Source organism: Chamaea fasciata, unplaced genomic scaffold (genome assembly GCF_029207755.1).
Source record: "Chamaea fasciata isolate MVZ Bird 193981 ecotype frontalis unplaced genomic scaffold, bChaFas1.0.hap1 SCAF_20, whole genome shotgun sequence".
Classification (NCBI taxonomy): domain Eukaryota; kingdom Metazoa; phylum Chordata; class Aves; order Passeriformes; family Sylviidae; genus Chamaea; species Chamaea fasciata.
In genome coordinates, this window is record NW_027094105.1 from 10,171,172 (window position 1) to 10,191,234 (window position 20,063).

The 20,063-nt window shown below is 45.8% G+C and overlaps 1 protein-coding gene across 1 annotated transcript; it reads right to left on the minus strand.

Moving 5' to 3' along the window:
* Positions 1-203: 203 nt before the first annotated feature.
* On the minus strand, positions 204-19,968 carry PSMB7 (proteasome 20S subunit beta 7). The gene is made up of 8 exons (XM_066201306.1): positions 19,892-19,968; positions 19,499-19,592; positions 19,262-19,359; positions 18,821-18,961; positions 18,145-18,260; positions 11,769-11,827; positions 855-1,006; positions 204-368 (listed from the first exon to the last, which is right to left on the minus strand). Exons 1-8 carry the CDS (start codon positions 19,951-19,953, stop codon positions 257-259), a joined length of 834 nt encoding a protein of 277 aa, XP_066057403.1. The 5' UTR covers positions 19,954-19,968; the 3' UTR covers positions 204-256.
* Between the last annotated feature and the right edge of the window lie 95 nt (positions 19,969-20,063).

Below are 20,063 nucleotides of genomic sequence, written 5' to 3' on the forward strand. Positions count from 1 at the left end.
TTTTGTTCCTGGAGTGAGGTAACAAAGCAGCTCCTTTTCTGCCCCCAGTGCCAGGCGGTGCCTGGAGGGGAGCACAGCTCTCACCTGCTCAGACCCCTTGGGGTCAGCCCCACAGCCCTTCAGGGCTGCACAAGCCTCACCTGCTCTAAGGGAGGAAGGGAGAAGCAGCAGCAACAGCACCAGGTAGAGAGACACAGAGGAGATTGGGCAGAGCCTCTTTATTCTGCACCAGCCTCTGTCCGAGCACCCACAGGGCTCAGGACGTGTCCATGGTTTGCACGGTCTCATCCAACACCTCGAGCTCCAGGTGTGCCACATTCTCTGTGAGAATAGCAGTTGTTCCTTTTTCACACTTGTACCTACCAAACCTAGAAAAGAAATGGGGGAAAATTTAGTCTGGAAGATGGTACAGAGGAAAACTTGCATTTAAAATTTTAGAACTCATCAGCTTTAGAAGTTTCCTGTAAAAGTCCAAAGTAAAGAAACTGCTTACTGCAAAATCTATACTGATTGCAATAACTGACAGAGTTTCAGATAAACCGCCAACTCCAGGAAACTGTTTGCAAAAACACTGCCCTGTAACTGGGAAGGTTTTTATCAAAATCAGTGGGCTCTCAAAGTGGTGGGGGGATATTTGTGTTAAAAACAAAAGAACAAGCAATTTCCTTATGTTTTGCAACCCTAGAATAATTCTACCACCGTATTAGCATCTGTTCAGCTGCTGCTACAGCCACTCATTTGTGCTGTTTACTGAAAGTCCTACAGACTGGGAATCACTGACAGAACTTGGTATTACTGAAAACAGGCCTTGCCAGGCAGAGCAGGGGCCCCACAGGAGCTGCAGGCTCACTCACCTGTCCCCCTTCTTGTTGGCCACATCGTAGGGCCGGAGGAAATCCAGCTTGCTCTTGCTAATGACACAGATGTCGATGTTGCTGCCGGAGCCCAGGTCGTTGTAGATGCCGGCTGCGATGGCGTCTCGCACCAGCTGCTTGGCCTCCTCCTCCTGGCAAAGGGAAAAAGCTGTCACTGCCCCGTGCTGGCATTTCCCAGGACCCGGCGGCCCTGGGACAGTGGAGGCTGAGCTGGGAACAGTAAATGATACACCAAACCCTTCAGTCACCAGGTACTGCAGTAAAACGCTGCAGTAGGTTACCTTTGTACCACTTCAGTGAAACAAAAGAGCAACTAAGATACAGTTATTAGTTAGAAGGAACCGGAGTGCAACAGTGCCCATCTTACAGAACAGTATTCAGGAGTATGTTTTACACAGAACCATGACAAATTTATCAAAATAGCCATTAGAATATGACACCAGGTCTGTAAGTCCCATTCCCCCCTTGCCAGTAACACAGACTGGTGCTGCTGTGCAATATGAGCACTGCTGGGACTGGCAGCCTCCCCCCGTCATTCCAGCAGCACTGGCTCCCTCTGCAGCTCCCGGGCAGGGCTGGGGCTATTCCAAACCAGCTGATGGAAAAAATACCCACGCTCAGCTCAGCACCACCTGGAACCATCTGACATGGCCTCAGCTCCTAGCAGCCTACAAAGTACAAACCAGAGAATAAAAGACCCCTACTTTCAAATTGTGTTACTTACTTGAAAACACTGACTAAAAGCTGCCTGTTCCGATACAGAAATAATAAGACTGGAACACATCCACGGACACAGAGGTGTGGACTCGTTTTGTCCCCAGGTTGTGTGCAGCAGTGGCTGCTCAGCTCACCCAGCAGATCCTGCTGGAATGCTGAGGCTCCCAGGGTGTCTCCTCATTGCTTTGCTGCTATTTCACACCTTGGAATAATCTTATGGCACCAGACACCAGGAACAAGAGATGGGGTCAACACTGAATCTGATAAATGCAGCTTTTTCCAGTGTGCCTCATTTTCACAGCCTGTCTGTGCCAGGACCCTGCCATGTGACAGCAGCAGTGCCAGGAGCAGCAGCTCCCACTGCAGCTGCTCCAGCCTTGAGTGCGGCTCAAGAGGAGCCCAAAATTAGCTCAGCTCCCGCCTGCCTGCCCTGGGCCTGCCCCTCTGAGCAGGGGGAATGACAGTATTCCTGTGCCAACAGCCACAGGACAGGGCACAGCCTCCACTGAGCTACACAAACACCAGCAATTCACTCCCAGTTTTACAACTATTACTCTTAATTTAAAAAAAAAAAAAAAAAAAAAATTGAATTACGCTTCCTACCAAGCTGATTAGAACAACACAGCCATGCTGCAAAAACAATTCCTGTACCTTTCCTTCTGTGTTTGGGGCAATAAAATCCTGGTAAGCAATTCCTCACTTAACTGACAGAAGACTGTCAATGATTAGTTGCAGGCTAAGGTTATTTTAGTACTATAATGAAAGTAAGTAAACCAAGGAAGTATGTGTAGATCTGTTTTAAGAACTAAGTGGTAGCAAAAGCAGAGTAATTTTAAGCTATATGAGTGTTAGGTGTAAGAAAAGCAGTTTAGGAAAACTAGAGCAGGTTTGTGGAGGTTGTTCCACTCTTCCTTTTAATCTCATCCTTTTAAGTCAATACTGTGAACCTCACAGGCTCCTCTAATTTAAACCTGATTTGCTTTTAAAAATGCACTCTATCACCCAACTGTTACCATATAGTTCAAAAAACACCCAATAAAGTGCAGTTGGAAGAGCTGAGCTGTAACTGCACTGAGGCAGCCACTGCACAGAGCCCAGGCTGTAACCTCTGCTCCCTCATGACACAGTGCAGCTCAGTCTGTGAACATGGAGTAATTGTCATTAGAAAATCCTGCCTCATTGCTGCTTCCTGCTCCTCTTTTTACAATTTAGAAAGCTCAACAGAAGAGCCACAAGAAAACCCCAAAGTATTCCTTACAGAAATCCTGCATGGAGTTCAGCGAGGACTGCTATTTACAGGCACAAAATAGGGGGTTAGCAGGAAAGTGCTGACACAATCTCAAGTACAGGGCCCTCAATGAGTCACTGTAATAATTAATCTTAAAAAACCCTAAAAGTTCAGAGTATATAAAAGGAGCACTTCCTGCTTTATGGTTGCAAAGACCAAGCTAACTGGGAATATCCTCCTGTGGGGCCCCCAGTGCTCCTTAAATGAGATTACAGGCGAGTGATGAACTGTACGGCGAGGCAGCGGTGACAAGCAGCACTTTATGGAGCGATCTGTCTGTCCCCATCACACAGCCCACAATGTGTCCCTGGACTCCAATGTGCAGCTCCATTTACCTCGGCATGACAAATGGGCAGCGCTTGGCAGAGGCGCAGGCAGGTCCGGGCCGCTGTAATGGTCAGCACAGCTGTGCTGTGGGACACGGCCCAGTTCATTACAGTGACCGCCAACACGCCTTCCAAAGGGTGCCTGAGGAATAGGGCAGTAAAGGCTAAAATAAATAACTCGGCGTGGAAGGCTAATCTGAAACGCTGTTTGATAAATTATTTATAACACAGACAATTGTCTGCATTTAATATTGGCGCTACCGGTAGCATCTTTAAAAGATGATTTATGTGTTGTAATGCCATTAAGCTTTATATGGGCCCACTGCTGGCTATAAAGTCTGCTGAGATTTAGAGAATGAGTTTTAAACTGTCACTGCAACATCATAGTAGATAGAGCCTGTATTAAATCTTTACTTTAAACCTGTTATCTGGAGAGTTGCAGTTTGCAGACACTCAGAGCTGATGGATTACCTCTCACAGCTGCTCTGCCACGAGTCCCAAACAGCACCGAGGAGCAACTTTTACACATTATTCTTGTATATGACTTGGATCAACTTTCTCTTCTCACTTAAGCCATTTCCAAATTTCAAGTGCTACTGAAGGAAAAAAGACTTTCCTGCAGGAGATGAGGCTACTTCTACATTGTATTAATACTGTCTTCACTAATAACCTGTAAACAAGTTTATCATTGTGCTCCAGCAGCAAAGGGAGCAGCTGGAATGGCTTTGTGAACATTATTTCCTCACATTTTGTAACTTCACAAGCAACAGGAGATGTCTTTTCCAGATTTCAAAACTTCAGAAATTACTGATTTTTTTCTCTTACCAAAATAAAATTAATCCCTTCTGCAGGTCACCAGGATGCTGTTAGAGATGCAATACACAGAGCAGTTCACCAAAGCAATTCTTAGAAAGATTTGAAATGCAATGCACAAGTCAGTATAATATGAACATAAGGAAGGATTTTTGTAAGAATAAATAAATGCAAATACTTACAACAGTCTTCTACAACAAGATTTGTTCTAATACTATAATACAAAAAAAGTTGGTACTACTTAAAAGTGAGAATTGCCCTGATTTGTGTGGGAAGAGAAGGGAAGAAAAAAACCCAGAAGCTTCAGGAAGGACAATGACAATAAAAAAATAAATCCATAAAGGAGTGCTGAGAATTTGGGGGTAGAAAACAATACCTCTTGAAGGACATAAGCACCTACAGGAGCATAATTAGAGTCTGGAAGAGAATCAGCAGCATACAGGGAGTCAGGGGCTGGGGTGGAGATCACTCTGTAACTGGAAGAGATGCTGAACTCTGCTCTAAGTCGACAGAGAACAAACCTGAGAAGCACAGGACTTAGTATTTCTTGTAAGGGAAGGCTAGAAGGCTCCAGCAGCAAGAATAGATTTGGTCTGGCTGTCAGGAAAGGGGCTGGCATGTGTCATTTAAACCACTCAGGTTTAACAAGTCTTCCCCCCAAAAAAGTGCATTTCCAGTGCTGCCTCAGAATAAGGAATGACACAAATTGTTTCTTTTTTCTTTTAATTAGACCTATGCATTTTGTGTTCGGGTTCATTGTGACTGAAGTGTCAGTAAATGTTTATTTTTCTAACCATTTTCTGCGAAGAACTTTCCAAATAAACTGCTCGGCAGTCCCTAATTATTATTCTCAGAGATAACAGTTTTTTCCCATTCTGAGGAAGCTGCCTGTGAGCGCAGGCTCATCCCCACCCCCTCTGATATCATACACCACCAGTATAATAAACCACGTTAATATTTCATACCAGGGTGAAATATGCTGGAGTATCAATTCAACATCTGCTGTCTTTAGGGTACTGGCGTCCCGCAGAGACACTTTCAATTTGTAATTGAGTTCTATACTGAATTAATCAGCAGTTTATCTTTTTTAGTAAAATAATGTCTTCCCCACTAACCTGGATTTACATTAACAATTTATGCCAAATTACCTGCCAAGACAAGAAACTTATATGATTCGGAACTACTATTCAATAACATTAGCTGCTGTATGTCATTCCCTACACGGGGATTAGTACAATCCATATTTCCAATGGCACAGAATTAAATTACAAACTCTTCTCACAACTATGGGATTTCTTTTAATACTATTCCCATTCTCTGAACTAAGAATGACTACAAGAACTCGTTCAATCCATCACTTAGTAAAAGTTCATGGGTTTTTAGGGAACTGATCCTCAAAGTGGGAACTGGCTTAACAGCACCAGAGCTGTAAATCCTGCCAGGCTACAGCTCCTCCTCTGGCCCTGCTGTGCTGCTCCACAGCACCACACTGACCCTTAGCCACCCAGATATGCAAACCCTGCAAAAGACTACGGTTAAAGTCACTTCATGTTACTGCATATAAAAAAATTAATATCAAGCAATAACATGTCTGGCTTCAAGCAAAGCAAACTCTGCTCATCTGACCATTGCTTTACCTCTGACAAAAGGATGGAAGGGAACGAAGGTCAACATTTTATTTGGAAAAGAAGCCTTGGGCCCTCTGGTAATATATCCTTCCTAATACACCAAAATGCTCCATGAAGCCCAGGCTGGCTCCCACCTCCTCCTCCTCCCCGTTCCCTCACAGCAATTGCCCTCAGCCCCGCCGGCCCTCGCCGCGGGAGCAGCACTCGGGCTTCATGCCACGTGAAATATTTTCCAGTACATTTTGCCTGTGTTCTGCAGTTATGGGAGATATACAAACTGGAACAATTTAAACTAGAACACCTGCTCCTGAGAAATGCATCAAAAATAATTACCTGTCCTCCCCCTACCCTGTGCAGTGAAATGATCTCTTAACACAGAGCCCTGCTTCTGGCTAGCTTGTCTACATTATTACGGACAAAGTTTAAGTGTTACCTTCATAAAGGTGAAGAAATTGTTGCTCTTTGACATGCAGCAAGGCCCAATTTACACAAAGGTAACATTTATTTCCCTTGATACAGTCTGCAATAAGCAAACTGGAAGGCAGCACTGCTGGGTATCTCAGGGAACTCAGACTGGTGCTGCCGGCAGCGTCCCACCGACTACTTCAGCACACAAACCCAGCTTTCATTCATTCCGAAAACACCCCACAAAACACCTCTCCTGCAATGCCAGCCATGCCAGAGCACACCTAGCTGGCATATTCCAAATCAGCCCAGATTTCCTGTTCAACACTAGTTCCACAAAGGAAATCGATCCAGGCCCCAGTTCTGTGAAAGATGATGAAAACAGTACAAACTGTCCAACATGTCAGGCAGAAACCAGGCTGCCACAGGGTAATTGTGATCTAACCTTAGAATAAGAAACAGGTATGATAAGCCTTTATTTTCTGGCTGACTGTATGCACTAGCACCTGATATTTACCCATGGAAATCCATGTCTCCAGGAGACACGAACACAGCTGTGTCAGGAAAGCTGAAAACTGCAGTGCCACAAGCTCTGGCAGCAAGGAGTGAAGACATGCCACTAACAGCCTCAATTCCTGTCACCGGATAATGAAATGCACAGATACACAGGGCACAGAAACACAAAGTCCTGATTTTTGCTCACCAAGTCAGATTTCGTTCGTCCATCCGTCCCTGTCCCCCCTCCCCGCCATTTACTTAATTCCGTGTTTGACACCAAGAGAGGTTCAAGTATCTCGGGCAGGCTCTCCAGCCTAAGTCCCATAGTCTGGCTTGATCTCCATTGTCTGCTGCCAGAGTGGAGCCCACAAACCTCCCAGCAAGTGGTCACCGTCCCGCGGAGTCATTAAAGCGGCGGTGTCAGCTGGCGGGATCAGCCGCGGCTGCCACACCTGAGCCCGGGAGCTGATCACCATCCCTAATGAACACGGGGCTCATCTGCAGCCTGTCACTGCTCCCCAGCCCCCGGCACACAGACACCGCCGACAACGCTGGGAGACAACTATTGTTGAAGATTAGAGACTTTTGACAGATTCCAAAAATAGCTCAGTATTGTTGTCACTAGTTAATAAACAAAAATAATTCCACCATATTGAGGGACAGTAGGAAATGCGAGCACAGGAACATTTGAAGGATCTATGTGTCAGCTGCTTAAAAATGGAAGAAAGTGACATGTTTTCATAATATTTTGTAGTGCGCCTGATGCATTTTTTTACTGAAATAAGAGGTGCACAGTGAAAGCTGCATTCAGGCTACTTTGCATTTCAATACCACAAAGATCCCAGAGCACATGGAGCATCCTGAGGAAAGCGCTCTCTGTGCCTCAGCTACTTCACTCAGGGATTAGGGGCCACCTCAGAAATCACTTCTCCCAAACCTCCCCACCAAACTGCTCATCAGATTGCTCCCAGCCCAGGGAGGTCCCACCCAAACAGGTGAGCCAAAGCCCCACTGTAGAGTGGTCACCAAAGCACACCAGGGGACCACCTGCTCTGGTGGGACAGCAAGCCACAGGTTCTGGGACAGCACAGCTGCTGCAGTACCAAGAGGTTCCATGTGGAACACACAACAGTCCTCTCTTCTCATTCATCTGTTCCTACCCTCCGGGGTATTTTTGTTTTCATTCAGTACCACTTGATTTCCTGCCACGCTTAAGAAACGGTACAATAAATGACTGTAAATATAATCTCACACATTTGTAGTGATCTATCCTAGAAATAACTACTAAGTATCTGCCAGATTATCTCCTATCTCCTTTCTTCCACCTGTTCTGCTCCTGAACTCACTACTCCAAGATCTACTTTCTTTTCCTTGCAAAAGTTCTGTTTTCTGTAGCTTCTGATTCTCTTCCTTTTGGAGCCTCTTTTTATTAAACCTGGCTGTTTTGATGAAACACAGAAAAAAAATGAAGTTACAAGCAGCCTTTCCTTGCTCAAACAAGAAGTCTACAACACAGCCCCACTGTGCATCGAGTAGTTCTACAGACAAAATGCTTTTCAAACACCGGAAATCAAATACCAGAAGAAAATATATCCTCCTCCCCATCTCCTGAGGAATTCAACCACCACAGGATAGATAAACCCAGAATTCCAGATTTAATACTGGAGACTTTTTTTCCCCCAGCTCACAATGCTTTCCCGTATCCACTGACTCCAAGTATTTCTTTGCTATTGTTTAACATCAGAAGGCACAAACGCATTTACAAAATGACTGCAAGGTTTAAAAACCAGTGGTGACTCTACTGGAAGAAAAATTGTCTGCAATGAAAGATCTAAGCTCGAAACACTCCATTAGATGTGCTGTTCCTCCACTTACGTTTTTTAAAGTAGATCTATAGCTGCCCACATGACAGATTAATATTGTTCCACAGTAGTTAGGTGCTTGGCATTCCATTTTTGAAGCATCTAGAGGCCTTCAGGGCTGAAAGTGTTCCCATCCTCAGCGATCTATAATGGTTCCTCTAGAGGCCAGCACTCCTTCCCAACAAACCCTGCCTCCATAAATCAGGCTGCACAAGTGGCACTTGGGGACGTCACCATCCATCTCCACAGCTCCTCTGAAGGATGTTGGGTAAAGATCATCTCCCAGCACTGCAGCCAGGGAAAGGACCATCACAGTTGGCACTGATAAAGCATGTGCTACTTAAATCTGAAGACACACTAAGTCTATGGAAAAAAACACATCCTGCTGGTGTTAGCATGCCTCAGGCACTGGGAGAAGCTTCAGCAACTCATCTTCAAAAGGCAGAGAGCCAGGGCTCTAGAAACCTGCAAAAATTGGCTAAGCCTGCAGTCTTTTTTTATTTTTTTTTTTTATTTTATTTTTTTTTTAGTTGAGCATCTTCAAAGTCTACGATTCTAACTGTAGGGCACAGCAGCTGCCACTGCAGATTTGATCCTCTCAGCTTTTGGCAGCTCTCAACTTGAAATTCTAGCAAAAGAATTTTTCAAGTTGCTATTATTGCCTGTCATGGATTTATAAATATTGTGCACTATCTGCTGTGGCATGGCTCTCCTGGGACACTAGTGCATGCCAAAAGCATAACAGAATGAAAAACAGTTCCTATTCTTCAAATAAATGCTAATTTTTTTTTAACTGTGCTCACACGATGCGTTTGGTGATCAGCTTCAATAGTACAGAATATATATCAGAGGCAAAAAAGCTGATTGTCTTTTCCAGTAGTATTCAGCTGCTACTTTCATTAAGCTTGTTTAATTACATTCCAGATGCTAATTTGCAAGTTGATACCAGAGGGTGCAGGACAGTTTGCCTTTGAATCATTTTTCTGTGATGTGATGGTCTTGAAGCACACCACTACCCTCCAGTAGCCCTAGCAAGCTATTCTGACAATTAGTGCAAAAGAAAGGAGCATTGATCTTGACAGAAAAATAATCATTTCCTACGTATTTTATGAAATTAATCTCCAGCAATTTTATCTACATTGCCATTTCATAGCAAGTTTTATGTAAAATATACATAGCATACTTCAGATTTAATTTGGATTCATTTCAATAGAAATATTTGTTATTTTACTAATTTACTGAAAAAACAGCCCACATCTGGCTTAGAACGTAAGTACAAACTCACGGCCATAACAGAATATGAGGAAGTGTTTAAGAGTACAGTTGAGCTTTATCACATGAAACTTTGCTGGTTTGGTTAATACAATTCCTGAACTGTTATTAGAAAACAGGTTATTCAGGAAAACCAAAGGAAGGGTTAAGGTGCATGCAAGTCTCAAAGATCTAAATATCTATTTCAACAAATTGGTAGGCTGCATTTCTACATGCTTGTTATAAGTGACTATCTGCTGCCACTTATGGTTGTGTGTGAAGACAGTTTAATGAGGATGACCTTTCTAAATAGGAAAATTTAGAGATTTACCAGTTTTTGGTGCCTTTTTCGGTTGCTCTTACACAAGAAATGACTTCAAATCCAAGCCTGAAAGCTAGCTGAGAATAAATGAAAATTTTAGCTCCACAGCACAGCTCTTTGCCATTTGTATCTTGGGAAGAGGACTATTGTGCTGTGGCTGTTGCTCCCAGGGATTTGCAGTCCGTGTTTTCAGTGGAATGGCACACGTGCCAAGTGCACAGTCACACAGGAGGCTGGAAAAGGAGACTCTCATTCTTACAGCAGCACGAGGGGAGAGGGAAAAACAGAGTCCTCCTCTCTCTCTCAAGTGGCTCTATCAGCCATCTGGTGTGAGGATCCTTCCCAGAGACACTTGGGAGCCTATTAAACATATTCCAATATTTCTGATAACAATTGTAAATACACCAGAGGCCAAAAGTCCAGTGTCTTCAGATGTGCCCAGATCACAGGAATCCTGATCCCACTGCGTGGCCCTAACTTTGCACACCTACAACTCTTGCTTAGGTATTGACACGAGAGGGGCCAGGGACAACTGGAAAACTGCTTATTACTAATGCCAAAGCAATCAACTGATGGCAAACTTCTCAAAACAAGGTGGGGGGGTTGACTGGCTTCTTAAAAATCTGCTGGAACTGCACACTGATTTGTCAGGAGATGGACCAAGGTACAACAGATCATCTCACATTTTAAACCTCGTTTACCAGCTTTATGGAGAGGAACTGGGGATTCAAAGGACCATCACCTAAAACCACAGGGCACTTGAAGGGAGGAAATGACCCACAGCAGCTGATAGAAAACTAGCTTTTTCCTTTTCTACATCATACAGTGATACTGAAGAGCTCCAAGCTTTGTTTTATCTGCCTTTTAGGCTGAAATGATTGCAACTGTTAAGTGTTACAAATCATTATTATTGGTTTCAATTTTCAATCTTGTATTCAATTGTCATTTTTTCTTTACTGTAGGATTATTAATCAATTGGAATGAGAAAGAGCATTCACAGAAGGTCTGAAGAGATTAATGTGGTTTAAGAAGACTTGGCATTCCTGAGGCATTCCATGAAATACAGCTACAGAAAACCCTGTAATTGTTCTGTAGTTAATTTTATCTGGATTCTCAAGGTTTAGATTAGCAGCATGGCATAACCAAATGCAATACTACAGAAAATACAAAAATAATGCAGTGCATTCATTCGTAACTGAACAGCTTACTCTGATCTTATCATGACACTCCAGCTTTTAGCTTCCCTGAATGAGTCTTTTCAACAACAATCAAGTATTTTCCATTTCTTATCAGTACCATCAGCAAAGCACAACCTTAGGAGTCTTCTGATAATCAGCTTTTAAGTAGATACTAGAAGTGCAAACACTAGTTCTGAACATACCCAACCAATCACAATTGCTTTATGTACTACCTGAACACCTTTTGTTGCATTCTCTTTTCAAGACTGAGAGAGAAGGACAGACTGGCAGAAAAACAACATTATTGACTGTGCAAGGGCTGGTAAATTCCTGAAGTAGTCAACTACAACCATATACTGTATGTTTTTAAAGCCTTCCCCTACATTCAAATCACACATTTTCCCATACAAAAATACAGCTTCTTGCAAATTCATTTATCTTACCCATCAATTTCTACAGCTTTGCAGTAAGCTGACATTAGTACATTTTAAGTGCAGCAAAACTAGAGCAGAGTTACCTTTTTAGAGTTTCAAACCTCCTAAATTCTTATGATCATGAGGATTGCTGAGGGAAGAAACAGTGAGGTTTAAAAACCCAAGACTTACCTCCATGTCGGGTTTGTATTTATCTTCAAACACTGCCATAGCTGCGAGCGACCCAGAACCTGCAGTGACAACACCAGGACACCCCTTTAGCCAGTGGATTTAGGTATGGCAATTTTTTTAGAGAAAAATATAGTACATCTCAACGGCACAAACCAACCTGAGCTTCCTCTGCACTGTACAGTGTCTACACTAAGTCAGAATTTAATCCTCGGGTACAGCTTGTGTGCACAGACTTGGCATAGGCCCATCCTGACAGCCTTCTCTTCTGATCATTTTCAACATGAGATACAAAATCAAGGTTAGAAACAGAGAGTTAAGGGAATGGCACAGTTTGCAGTCCATACTCCTCCATCCCTCCCACCCCACTTCCATGCCTGCTCCTCTTAGAGGCAATCTCCTGGAATGAGGAGATGGCTCCAGCCCTGGGGATGAGCAGCCCAGCAGTGGGAACAGGGCAGGGAGCTGCTGCCACCAGCAGATTTCCCCTGTAGGTAAACAGTTAACTGTGCCCCTGCTTTGTGCCGTTATTTTTACAATAATGAACAATAACAGCTGAACAAAGTGCCAGAGACAAACCATGAGTCCAACGTTCCTCTCCACAAAGGATGAAGTACAAGAGCAGTGATGGAACAGGAGCCATCTCTGCCCAAAGCACTGTGACTGCAGGGTTATAAATGTGGCTTTCAGGAATGAACACAAAAAGCAGGATGGTACTACTTGAAACTGTAAACTTGCTTTGTTCAGAAAGAGTGAGCCTTCAGGAAGATTTCCTTGTCTGTCGGTAGCCTTACCCATATTTCAGAGAGCACTACTTTTGGGGAGTGAATAAAGTTACCTGCAATTTTTTACTCCAATTAGAAGATTTTTTGGCATTTATTACTTTTTAACTTGTTTTGCATAGTGCTATCTGTTTAGCTGGGTCACAGAAAAAGCCATATTTCCTATTTAAAATGATTTGTGTATATCGCTTGACCACCTCAATGGTTTAGTGAAAGCAAAAGGCAGCGATTAAACAGTTTCAAATGAGGTGTCCTGCTGATTTTATCAAGTCTGTTGAATGTATAATGAAAAAGGAGAAGCTGACAGTGACACTGTTGAGAAAATACAGACTACCTTAGCTGAACCATTTAAGGAGGTCCAATTATAGATCAAATTTAAAGGGTTGAAACAGCAGATTTACAGACACAAATCAATGAACACGGTAATCCCGATGAATATGACAGATATTCCTGTTACAGAATATTGCTGTGGTTGAGGATCATTACCTTTACAGTACCAAATACATCACATCTAAAAGCAGTAGGACACTCTAAGTGTGTACTTGTATTACAGGCAATGACTATTCGTTTACATCTTGGAGCAATACACAACTCCATTTTTTAAATTATGAAACTGAGACTAAAAAAGATTTTTAAGCAACTAAGAGCACAACTGAACTGCTGATGCAAACAGCTGATATCACAGAACAAACCACATATTAAAGGAATTTTACTGACCCTTCAAACAAGGTCAAAATAAAGCTCACACCAAAACAAATAAAGGAACCTGGACAATAAAATAATAATTCTTCTGGAATGAGATGGGAATATTTCTAATGAGAGGGGAAAAAAAGGTGGGCTATGGTCTCAAACCAAGCCCACATTCTTGCTATACCCAAATGAAGGCCTACCATGAGCTGAGTGGCAAGCCTCAAAGCTGGAAAACAACACTATTCTTGGGAAAAGGTCGACAAAATCAGAGGACAAAGACTAGAAAATGTGCAAGAAAAAAAGTATAAAATGTAATATCGGACCAAAATTACTACATTAGCTATTTCATTGGGAAAGAGTGATCTTAATTTCTTAAAACCTCTACCGACAAATAAAAAATTATCGATAACACAATTGCATACATGGCTCAGGCTGAATTCCTCCAGCTCCTTTTAAAAAGAAGTTCCCAAAAGAACCTATGGGCAGGAAATGAGTAACTTAAGAAAAAAGAAAAGGAAAATGCGGGGGGAATCTTATGTTACAGTACATGAACTCCTTTATACATAAAGAATTACACTTAATTATTTATCTCACTATGTTACCAAGACACAAATAAATGCCAAATCTACTATCAACCTTAAATAAATAAATCCACAGTCCTATAATGCAAATTTTCAAAGAGTTGTTTAAAGTCTTAACTAAACCTACACGCAGACATTTACATCTGAAAACCAAGATCCTAAGGAGGTTCTAACAAAACAGGAAGCTGGGAAAGCTGAATAGACTTGCTTCACTTTTTCTCTAGTGCTTATAAATCCTGAACAAGCCAGCATTTAAAATTTGTCTTAGCAAAAGCCTCCCAGCAGAGCTAAGCGTTCTCTAAAAGAACAGATTCTCCTGATCTTAAATGGCATGATGAAAATTCTTCACCGTTCCCAGCACCAGATGTAAGCCCTGTGTTTTGAGAAACACCAGGCAGTGAACACATGTGAGTGTCTCCATCGAAACAAGGCGTGTTTGACAACAGGAACTGTTGTGGCAAACCCTCCTGGCATGCAGGCATTCCCTGGAGCACAGAGCTGAGCAAAGCCCACCTGCACTGCTGGGACTGGCCTGGACAGTCACTCCCGTGCTGAGAACTTCACCATCCCACTGCACCCACCTCCCTCTCCTTGTCAAATTCCACTCGCCATCCAAACAGCCCCACAATGTTCCAGCCACTCCAACTGCCTCGTGAAAGCTGCATTGTCACAGGAGAGCGGGCAATAAAACCGGGAACTTAAGTAAACACTGCAAGTACGGTTTTCTTATTGCAGCTCCTATAAAAACACAGAAAACTTGGACATTAAGGGTCTATGGAGAACTTGTTTGTGTGTGGGGAAACAGCTGCTCTCTTGTCTGTGCACTCGATGCCCACCAATAACTCATTTTTAACAAGCATGCTTTGCCTTTATGCAGAAACAAGCTTCGCAATTCCCAAACATAAAGTCTGGGGAAGGATAAAGCCCAAACACGGCAAAACACCATCCATTACCTTGGGATGGACTCCCCACCTCACACACACCATAACTGACTTAAGTCACTACCAGCTGAGATTCAGCAGCGGCTCAACCTCAAACCCATTAAAACCTCCAGGAAAGCCATGTGGTAATATGTCATTAAATAGTGTCTTTACCTGAGCTCAGAGTAACACCAAACCAGGTATTTATTTTAGGTAAGATTTCAAACTAAGCTCTGCAAAAACTGGAAATTTTTTTTGTTGGATTTGCTTTTTCCACATGTTTAAAGTTTATGTCTCTTCTCTATGTGAGCAGTAACAGTAATTAAAACAAAGGATAATTGGCAAAGCCATAATTTATTTGTATTATATAGCATTCAGGGAAAACCCCTTTCAGATCTTTCAAACCCACTAATTACTAAGAATGCTTACTCTTAACATCAAGTAAAAAATGCCATCTCAATTCCAAAGAATTTATTTTGCATATATTTTCAGGAAGCAACACTTTAGAACCAAATACTCAGGAACCATTAATCTAATATCTACACACGTAAAAATATTGACTGCAAACAAATTCTACAGAAGCTGAATTACTCAGAGGCAAATGCTTCTCAGTCTCCTGATCAGTGTGAACCAGGTAAGTTATGAAACAGTGAGAGAATTTACTGTTCTCTTCTCTAAGTAACACTGGTCATTTCCTGAATTTTCCCAACCAAGTTATTGAATTTTCTGCATGTAACTACAATAAATTGACTTTAAAAATACCACCTGGTCTTCACTTGAGCAGTTGTACCATTTTGGTATTGATTTAGAGTGAAAGATAACCACTGATACATAGCAAAAAAGTGCAGGTCACAATAACTTCCACTGTGAATTACAACTGTGGGAGCTTTTCTAAAGCAGATGCACTGGATCTTTTCAGCAGAGCCTTCACTGAAGGCAAGTTCTCAATGCCAAGTACAGTCCATCTCCTCACCCGAGGACCTGTTTGCTGCCACACCAGAGGATGTGCAGAGCAACATTTAGCACTTCCTCATCCATCACTGCCAAGGCTCCCTGACAGGGCATTTATTCACAAGCACTCATTGTTATTCAATTTGCTGCTCATCCCAGGTAAGAATTCCATGATCTCGGCAGCCCCTTGGACTGGGATCATTTTTCAGAGTGGCTCCTGGCTGGGGGCTGGCTCCCAGCAGTGGGAGTTCTTGCTCTGCAGCAAGACACTGCCACTGCATGAAGAGCTGATTTATGAATATGAAGCACCACTGGCACCAGGGGAGCAGCTCCAGCCACCAGAGACTCCTGAACACTCCGCCTTGCTTCCAAAAGCTCAACCACACACTTCAAGCGCTTTAATTTTATGCATGCATTTCATTATAAGCCTTGGCCAGAAGCTTTCCTAGACAAGCCAAGCAATCAGACAATCTTGCATCATTTGCTGAAATCCAATTTTGTCCTTTGTCAGCATAAACAGTTTAATTTGATGTTCTCACTCCTGAGTAAGCACTGTGTACCTCTTAAATCTCTCTTGCAAGGCAGGACACCACTCTGTCCATGAAGACAGACCAGCACACCAAAATAAAACTCAACTTCTCAACCACCTTTCCTATTTAATACTGAATTACCAGAAGTTAACTGGCCAAACATACCTACCCTGATTTAATGAACCACTTTTAGAACATGTGGGAAAAGACAAAAAAACAAACAATAGATTAGTCTAAATAAGACTGACATACAATTCCAACTGCTATCCTCAACTTGACTTTTCACAGTTGTTCTGCTGTATCGATTCTATCTTTCAGGTATATGCATTAACTATTTTTTTTACTAAAACATATCCTGGTCACTGGAGGAAGCGTCTGTGCCCCAGGGGTGGGAAGGTGAAGGACCCTGATGCTGAGAAGGGCTTTGTCCGACAGTGTGGCCAGAAGGAATGTTTGGGCACCAGCCACACACCTGGTACTGCCCACAGCAAACCGAAGTTCAAGCTACACAGAACTTAATCCTCTGATATTCTACTTCCCGCTCCTTTGAACTTAGTCTGCTACCATGCTATTTTTGTGGAGGGAAAGAGGAGCTGCCAGGATTTCCTGACAGGCCGCGTTTTAAAGCTTTTAAAACCTAGGCAGGAAGGCCAGCATGCGCGGAGCGCAGAGCGCGAGCGGTGGCACGGGGAAGCGGCTCCCGCGGCCCCGGTTGGGCCGGTGCCCCGGCCCCACAGCCCCCATGGTCAGTCCCTCACAGCCCCCACGGGCCCTCACAGCCCCCATGGTCAGTCCCTCACAGCCCCCACGGGCCTTCACAGCCCCCATGGCCCCTCACAGCCCCCCACAGTCCCTCACAGCCCCCCGAGCCCTCACGGCCCCCCAAGGCCCCTCACAGCCCCCCACAGCCCTCAGAGCCCCCACAGTCCCTCACAGCCCCCACGGCCCCTCACAGCCCCCCCAAGCCCCCCAAAGCCCCCCGAGCCCTCACGGCCCCCCAAGCCCCTCACAGCCCCCACAGTCCCTCACAGCCCCCACGGCCCCTCACAGCCCCCCCAAGCCCCCCAAAGCCCCCCGAGCCCTCACGGCCCCCCAAGCCCCTCACGGCCCCCCACAGCCCCACGGTCCCCACGCTCCCTCAGAGCCCCCACGGCCTCTCAAGAGCCCCCCACGGTCCCTCAGGGCTCCCCCAAGCCCCCCGAGCCCCCCGAGCCCCTCACAATGACGTCACGTGACCGGGCGGCCGTGCTCGGGCCGCCGGCGCCACCCAGCGGCCGCGCGTCGCCGCCGCAGCGCCCGGCCCGGCCCGGCGCTAATTGCGGGCGTTAATCACGGCCCCGCTACAGCGCTACCCGCCCCGAGAGCCCGCAGGGAAACAGGAACAACAGCCCCAGCAGGTGGGGCAGCCAGAGATGCCGGCCAGAAACAGAAAACATGAATGAGAATCTATAAATGTGCATTTTCCCACCACAAAAGCAGCATAAAAGCTGCAGAGGGCACAGTCAGTTTTCTGATATATTTATTTGAACTTTCCCTTACACTTCCGTGGCTCTACCAAACAAGCTTCTGTTTAAAATAATTTGAGTCCCCCAAGTGAAATTTGTACAAACCACAAATCGGCACATACTGCAAATCAAGTTTCTGAGGACTTTTTTTTTTCTTTAACCAAGATTTTGGGACTCCCACAATTCTTGTGCTTTAAGGTGTGGAACACACACAGCAACATTCCCAGCGTCAGTCTTCTGGCAGCTGAGTTTTATCCCAGCCCATGTTTGTGAGGAAACAGAACGGTGCACCTGTCCTTATACATACAAGTGCAACTTTATCTTTGTAGTCTGAGGGCCACGCAGCTCCCAGCAGACAATGGGATCTAACTAAAACCGCTTTAAGTGCCGATTTGAAGCTCTCTTTGGAGCAGCACTCACCCATGGTGACGTAGGGCAGCTTGTCAGTGGATCCGTGGGGGTGGATGCTGTACAGGTGGGGGCCCATGACATCCACTCCCCCCAGCACCAGCGAGGCGCCGATGTAGCCCTGGTACCTGGGAGCAATGTTAGTCCGTGAGTCTGCAGCCACAACTCACCTGTGGCTGTTCAGCACAATGCAGGCATCTGGGAACCGCCCCACAACTGACCGGGTACAGCTCTGTACTAAACAGGCTGCTCCTACCAGCTGGAGGCAGTGAAACAAGAAATGCACTAAAATACGGTTTATTTCAGTCTTCAGCAGACTTTCTGAGGCAATGATTCTATCACAGACCACAGGAAACTCACAGTTTTACCGGACTGCACATTACTCTATTACTGGTCCAACATTCTCACCACAAGGATACCCAGCACTTTTCATGGGCGTGATTATGTATTAAACTAAAACAACACCCTCCTATTTTTGTAGTGCGATCGCTGCCCAATTCTCTAAAACACCACAGACTCCTTTTCTCTTCCATCTCAATTAAGAAGCCCACGAAGCAAAGAGCAATTATGAAATCTTTCCTCAAGTCTTATCGTGAAGGTTAAGCAGGCTAGGACAGGGTGCTCCTTAAGTGTTATTTGGTGGTTTTACCAGCACTGGTAATATATTAAAAAAAAATCACTCAGTTACCTGAAGAGCATCTGCTTGAGCATCCGGTTGGCCGTGACAACGCGTGGGAGCCGTCCCGTGGACAGGGAGTGCAGCTCCAGGTTGGAGGAGATCAGCTGAGTTGTCATCTCCGTGTCTGCAGCTGTCCCGGCACCGCAGCAGCTGAGGAACGGGATGAGCAAATGAGGGAAGGGAGACAGAAACCTCCATGCCAAGCATTTTTCTCTTTGTAAAAGGGAGCGAATTAAGTTCTCACACAGAGAGCATGAAACAAGAGAGCCTCCTTAGGTATAAATGGAACACCATGAACCCCCAAGCCTTGCTAATAAAATATCACTTTGAAACAGAGCTTAACATTCTGTATTAGTAAAGAACACGGCTCAAAACCCCAGTACCAACATCACTATGCAATAACGTACACAACAATCTACTACCCTAGTAAGTATTCCTAGCAATACTTACTAGATATTGGGGGAGATGAAGTGTATTTTCGAACAGTTCTTGTCAGCAACAACCATGCCCTCAGTGGCTCTGGTATCCGCTCCGAGGACGATGCCATCCTGCAGGAGAGGAGGATTATTCCCAAAGCCGAACCTCCACAGGGGAGCTCGGGGGCTGGGGCCGGCCACACCGGGGGTGACTCAGCAGCGCGGAGCCTCCTCGGCGGGCCCGGCCCGGCCTGGCCCCCGCCCGCCTCACCTTGAAGATGACGCCGGCGATGGTGGTGCCGGTCTTGCGCGGCGCGGGCACCCGCAGCCCCTTCTGGACGAGCTCGGCCTCCAGCTGCGAGTTCCTGCAACACAGGCGGGCGAGTGGGGCCGGGCGGAGGGCTCCCCCCGCCGCCGCCGCCCCCCGGCCCGGCCCGGCCCGGCCCGGCCCCGCGCCCCCCGCGCTCCCAGGCCCGGCCCCGCGCCCCCCGCGCTCCCAGGCCCGGCCCCGCGCCCCCCGCGCTCCCAGGCCCGGCCCCGCGCCCCCCGCGCTCCCAGGCCCGGCCCCGCGCCCCCCGCGCCCCCCGCGCCCCCCGCGCTCCCAGGCCCGGCCCCGCGCCCCCCGCGCTCCCAGGCCCGGCCCGCTCCGGCGCCGCCGCCTCACCGAGCGCAGTTGTCGAAGCTGAAGCCGCCGGCGGGCGCGCGCAGCACGGACACGGCCGCCATGTTCCGCCGGGCACGGGCGGGGCCGCGAGCGCTTCCGGGGCAGCGAAATGGCGGCGGGGCCGCGCGCCGGGGGGCGGGGCGGCCGCGGGGGGGCGCTGAGGGGCGCGGGC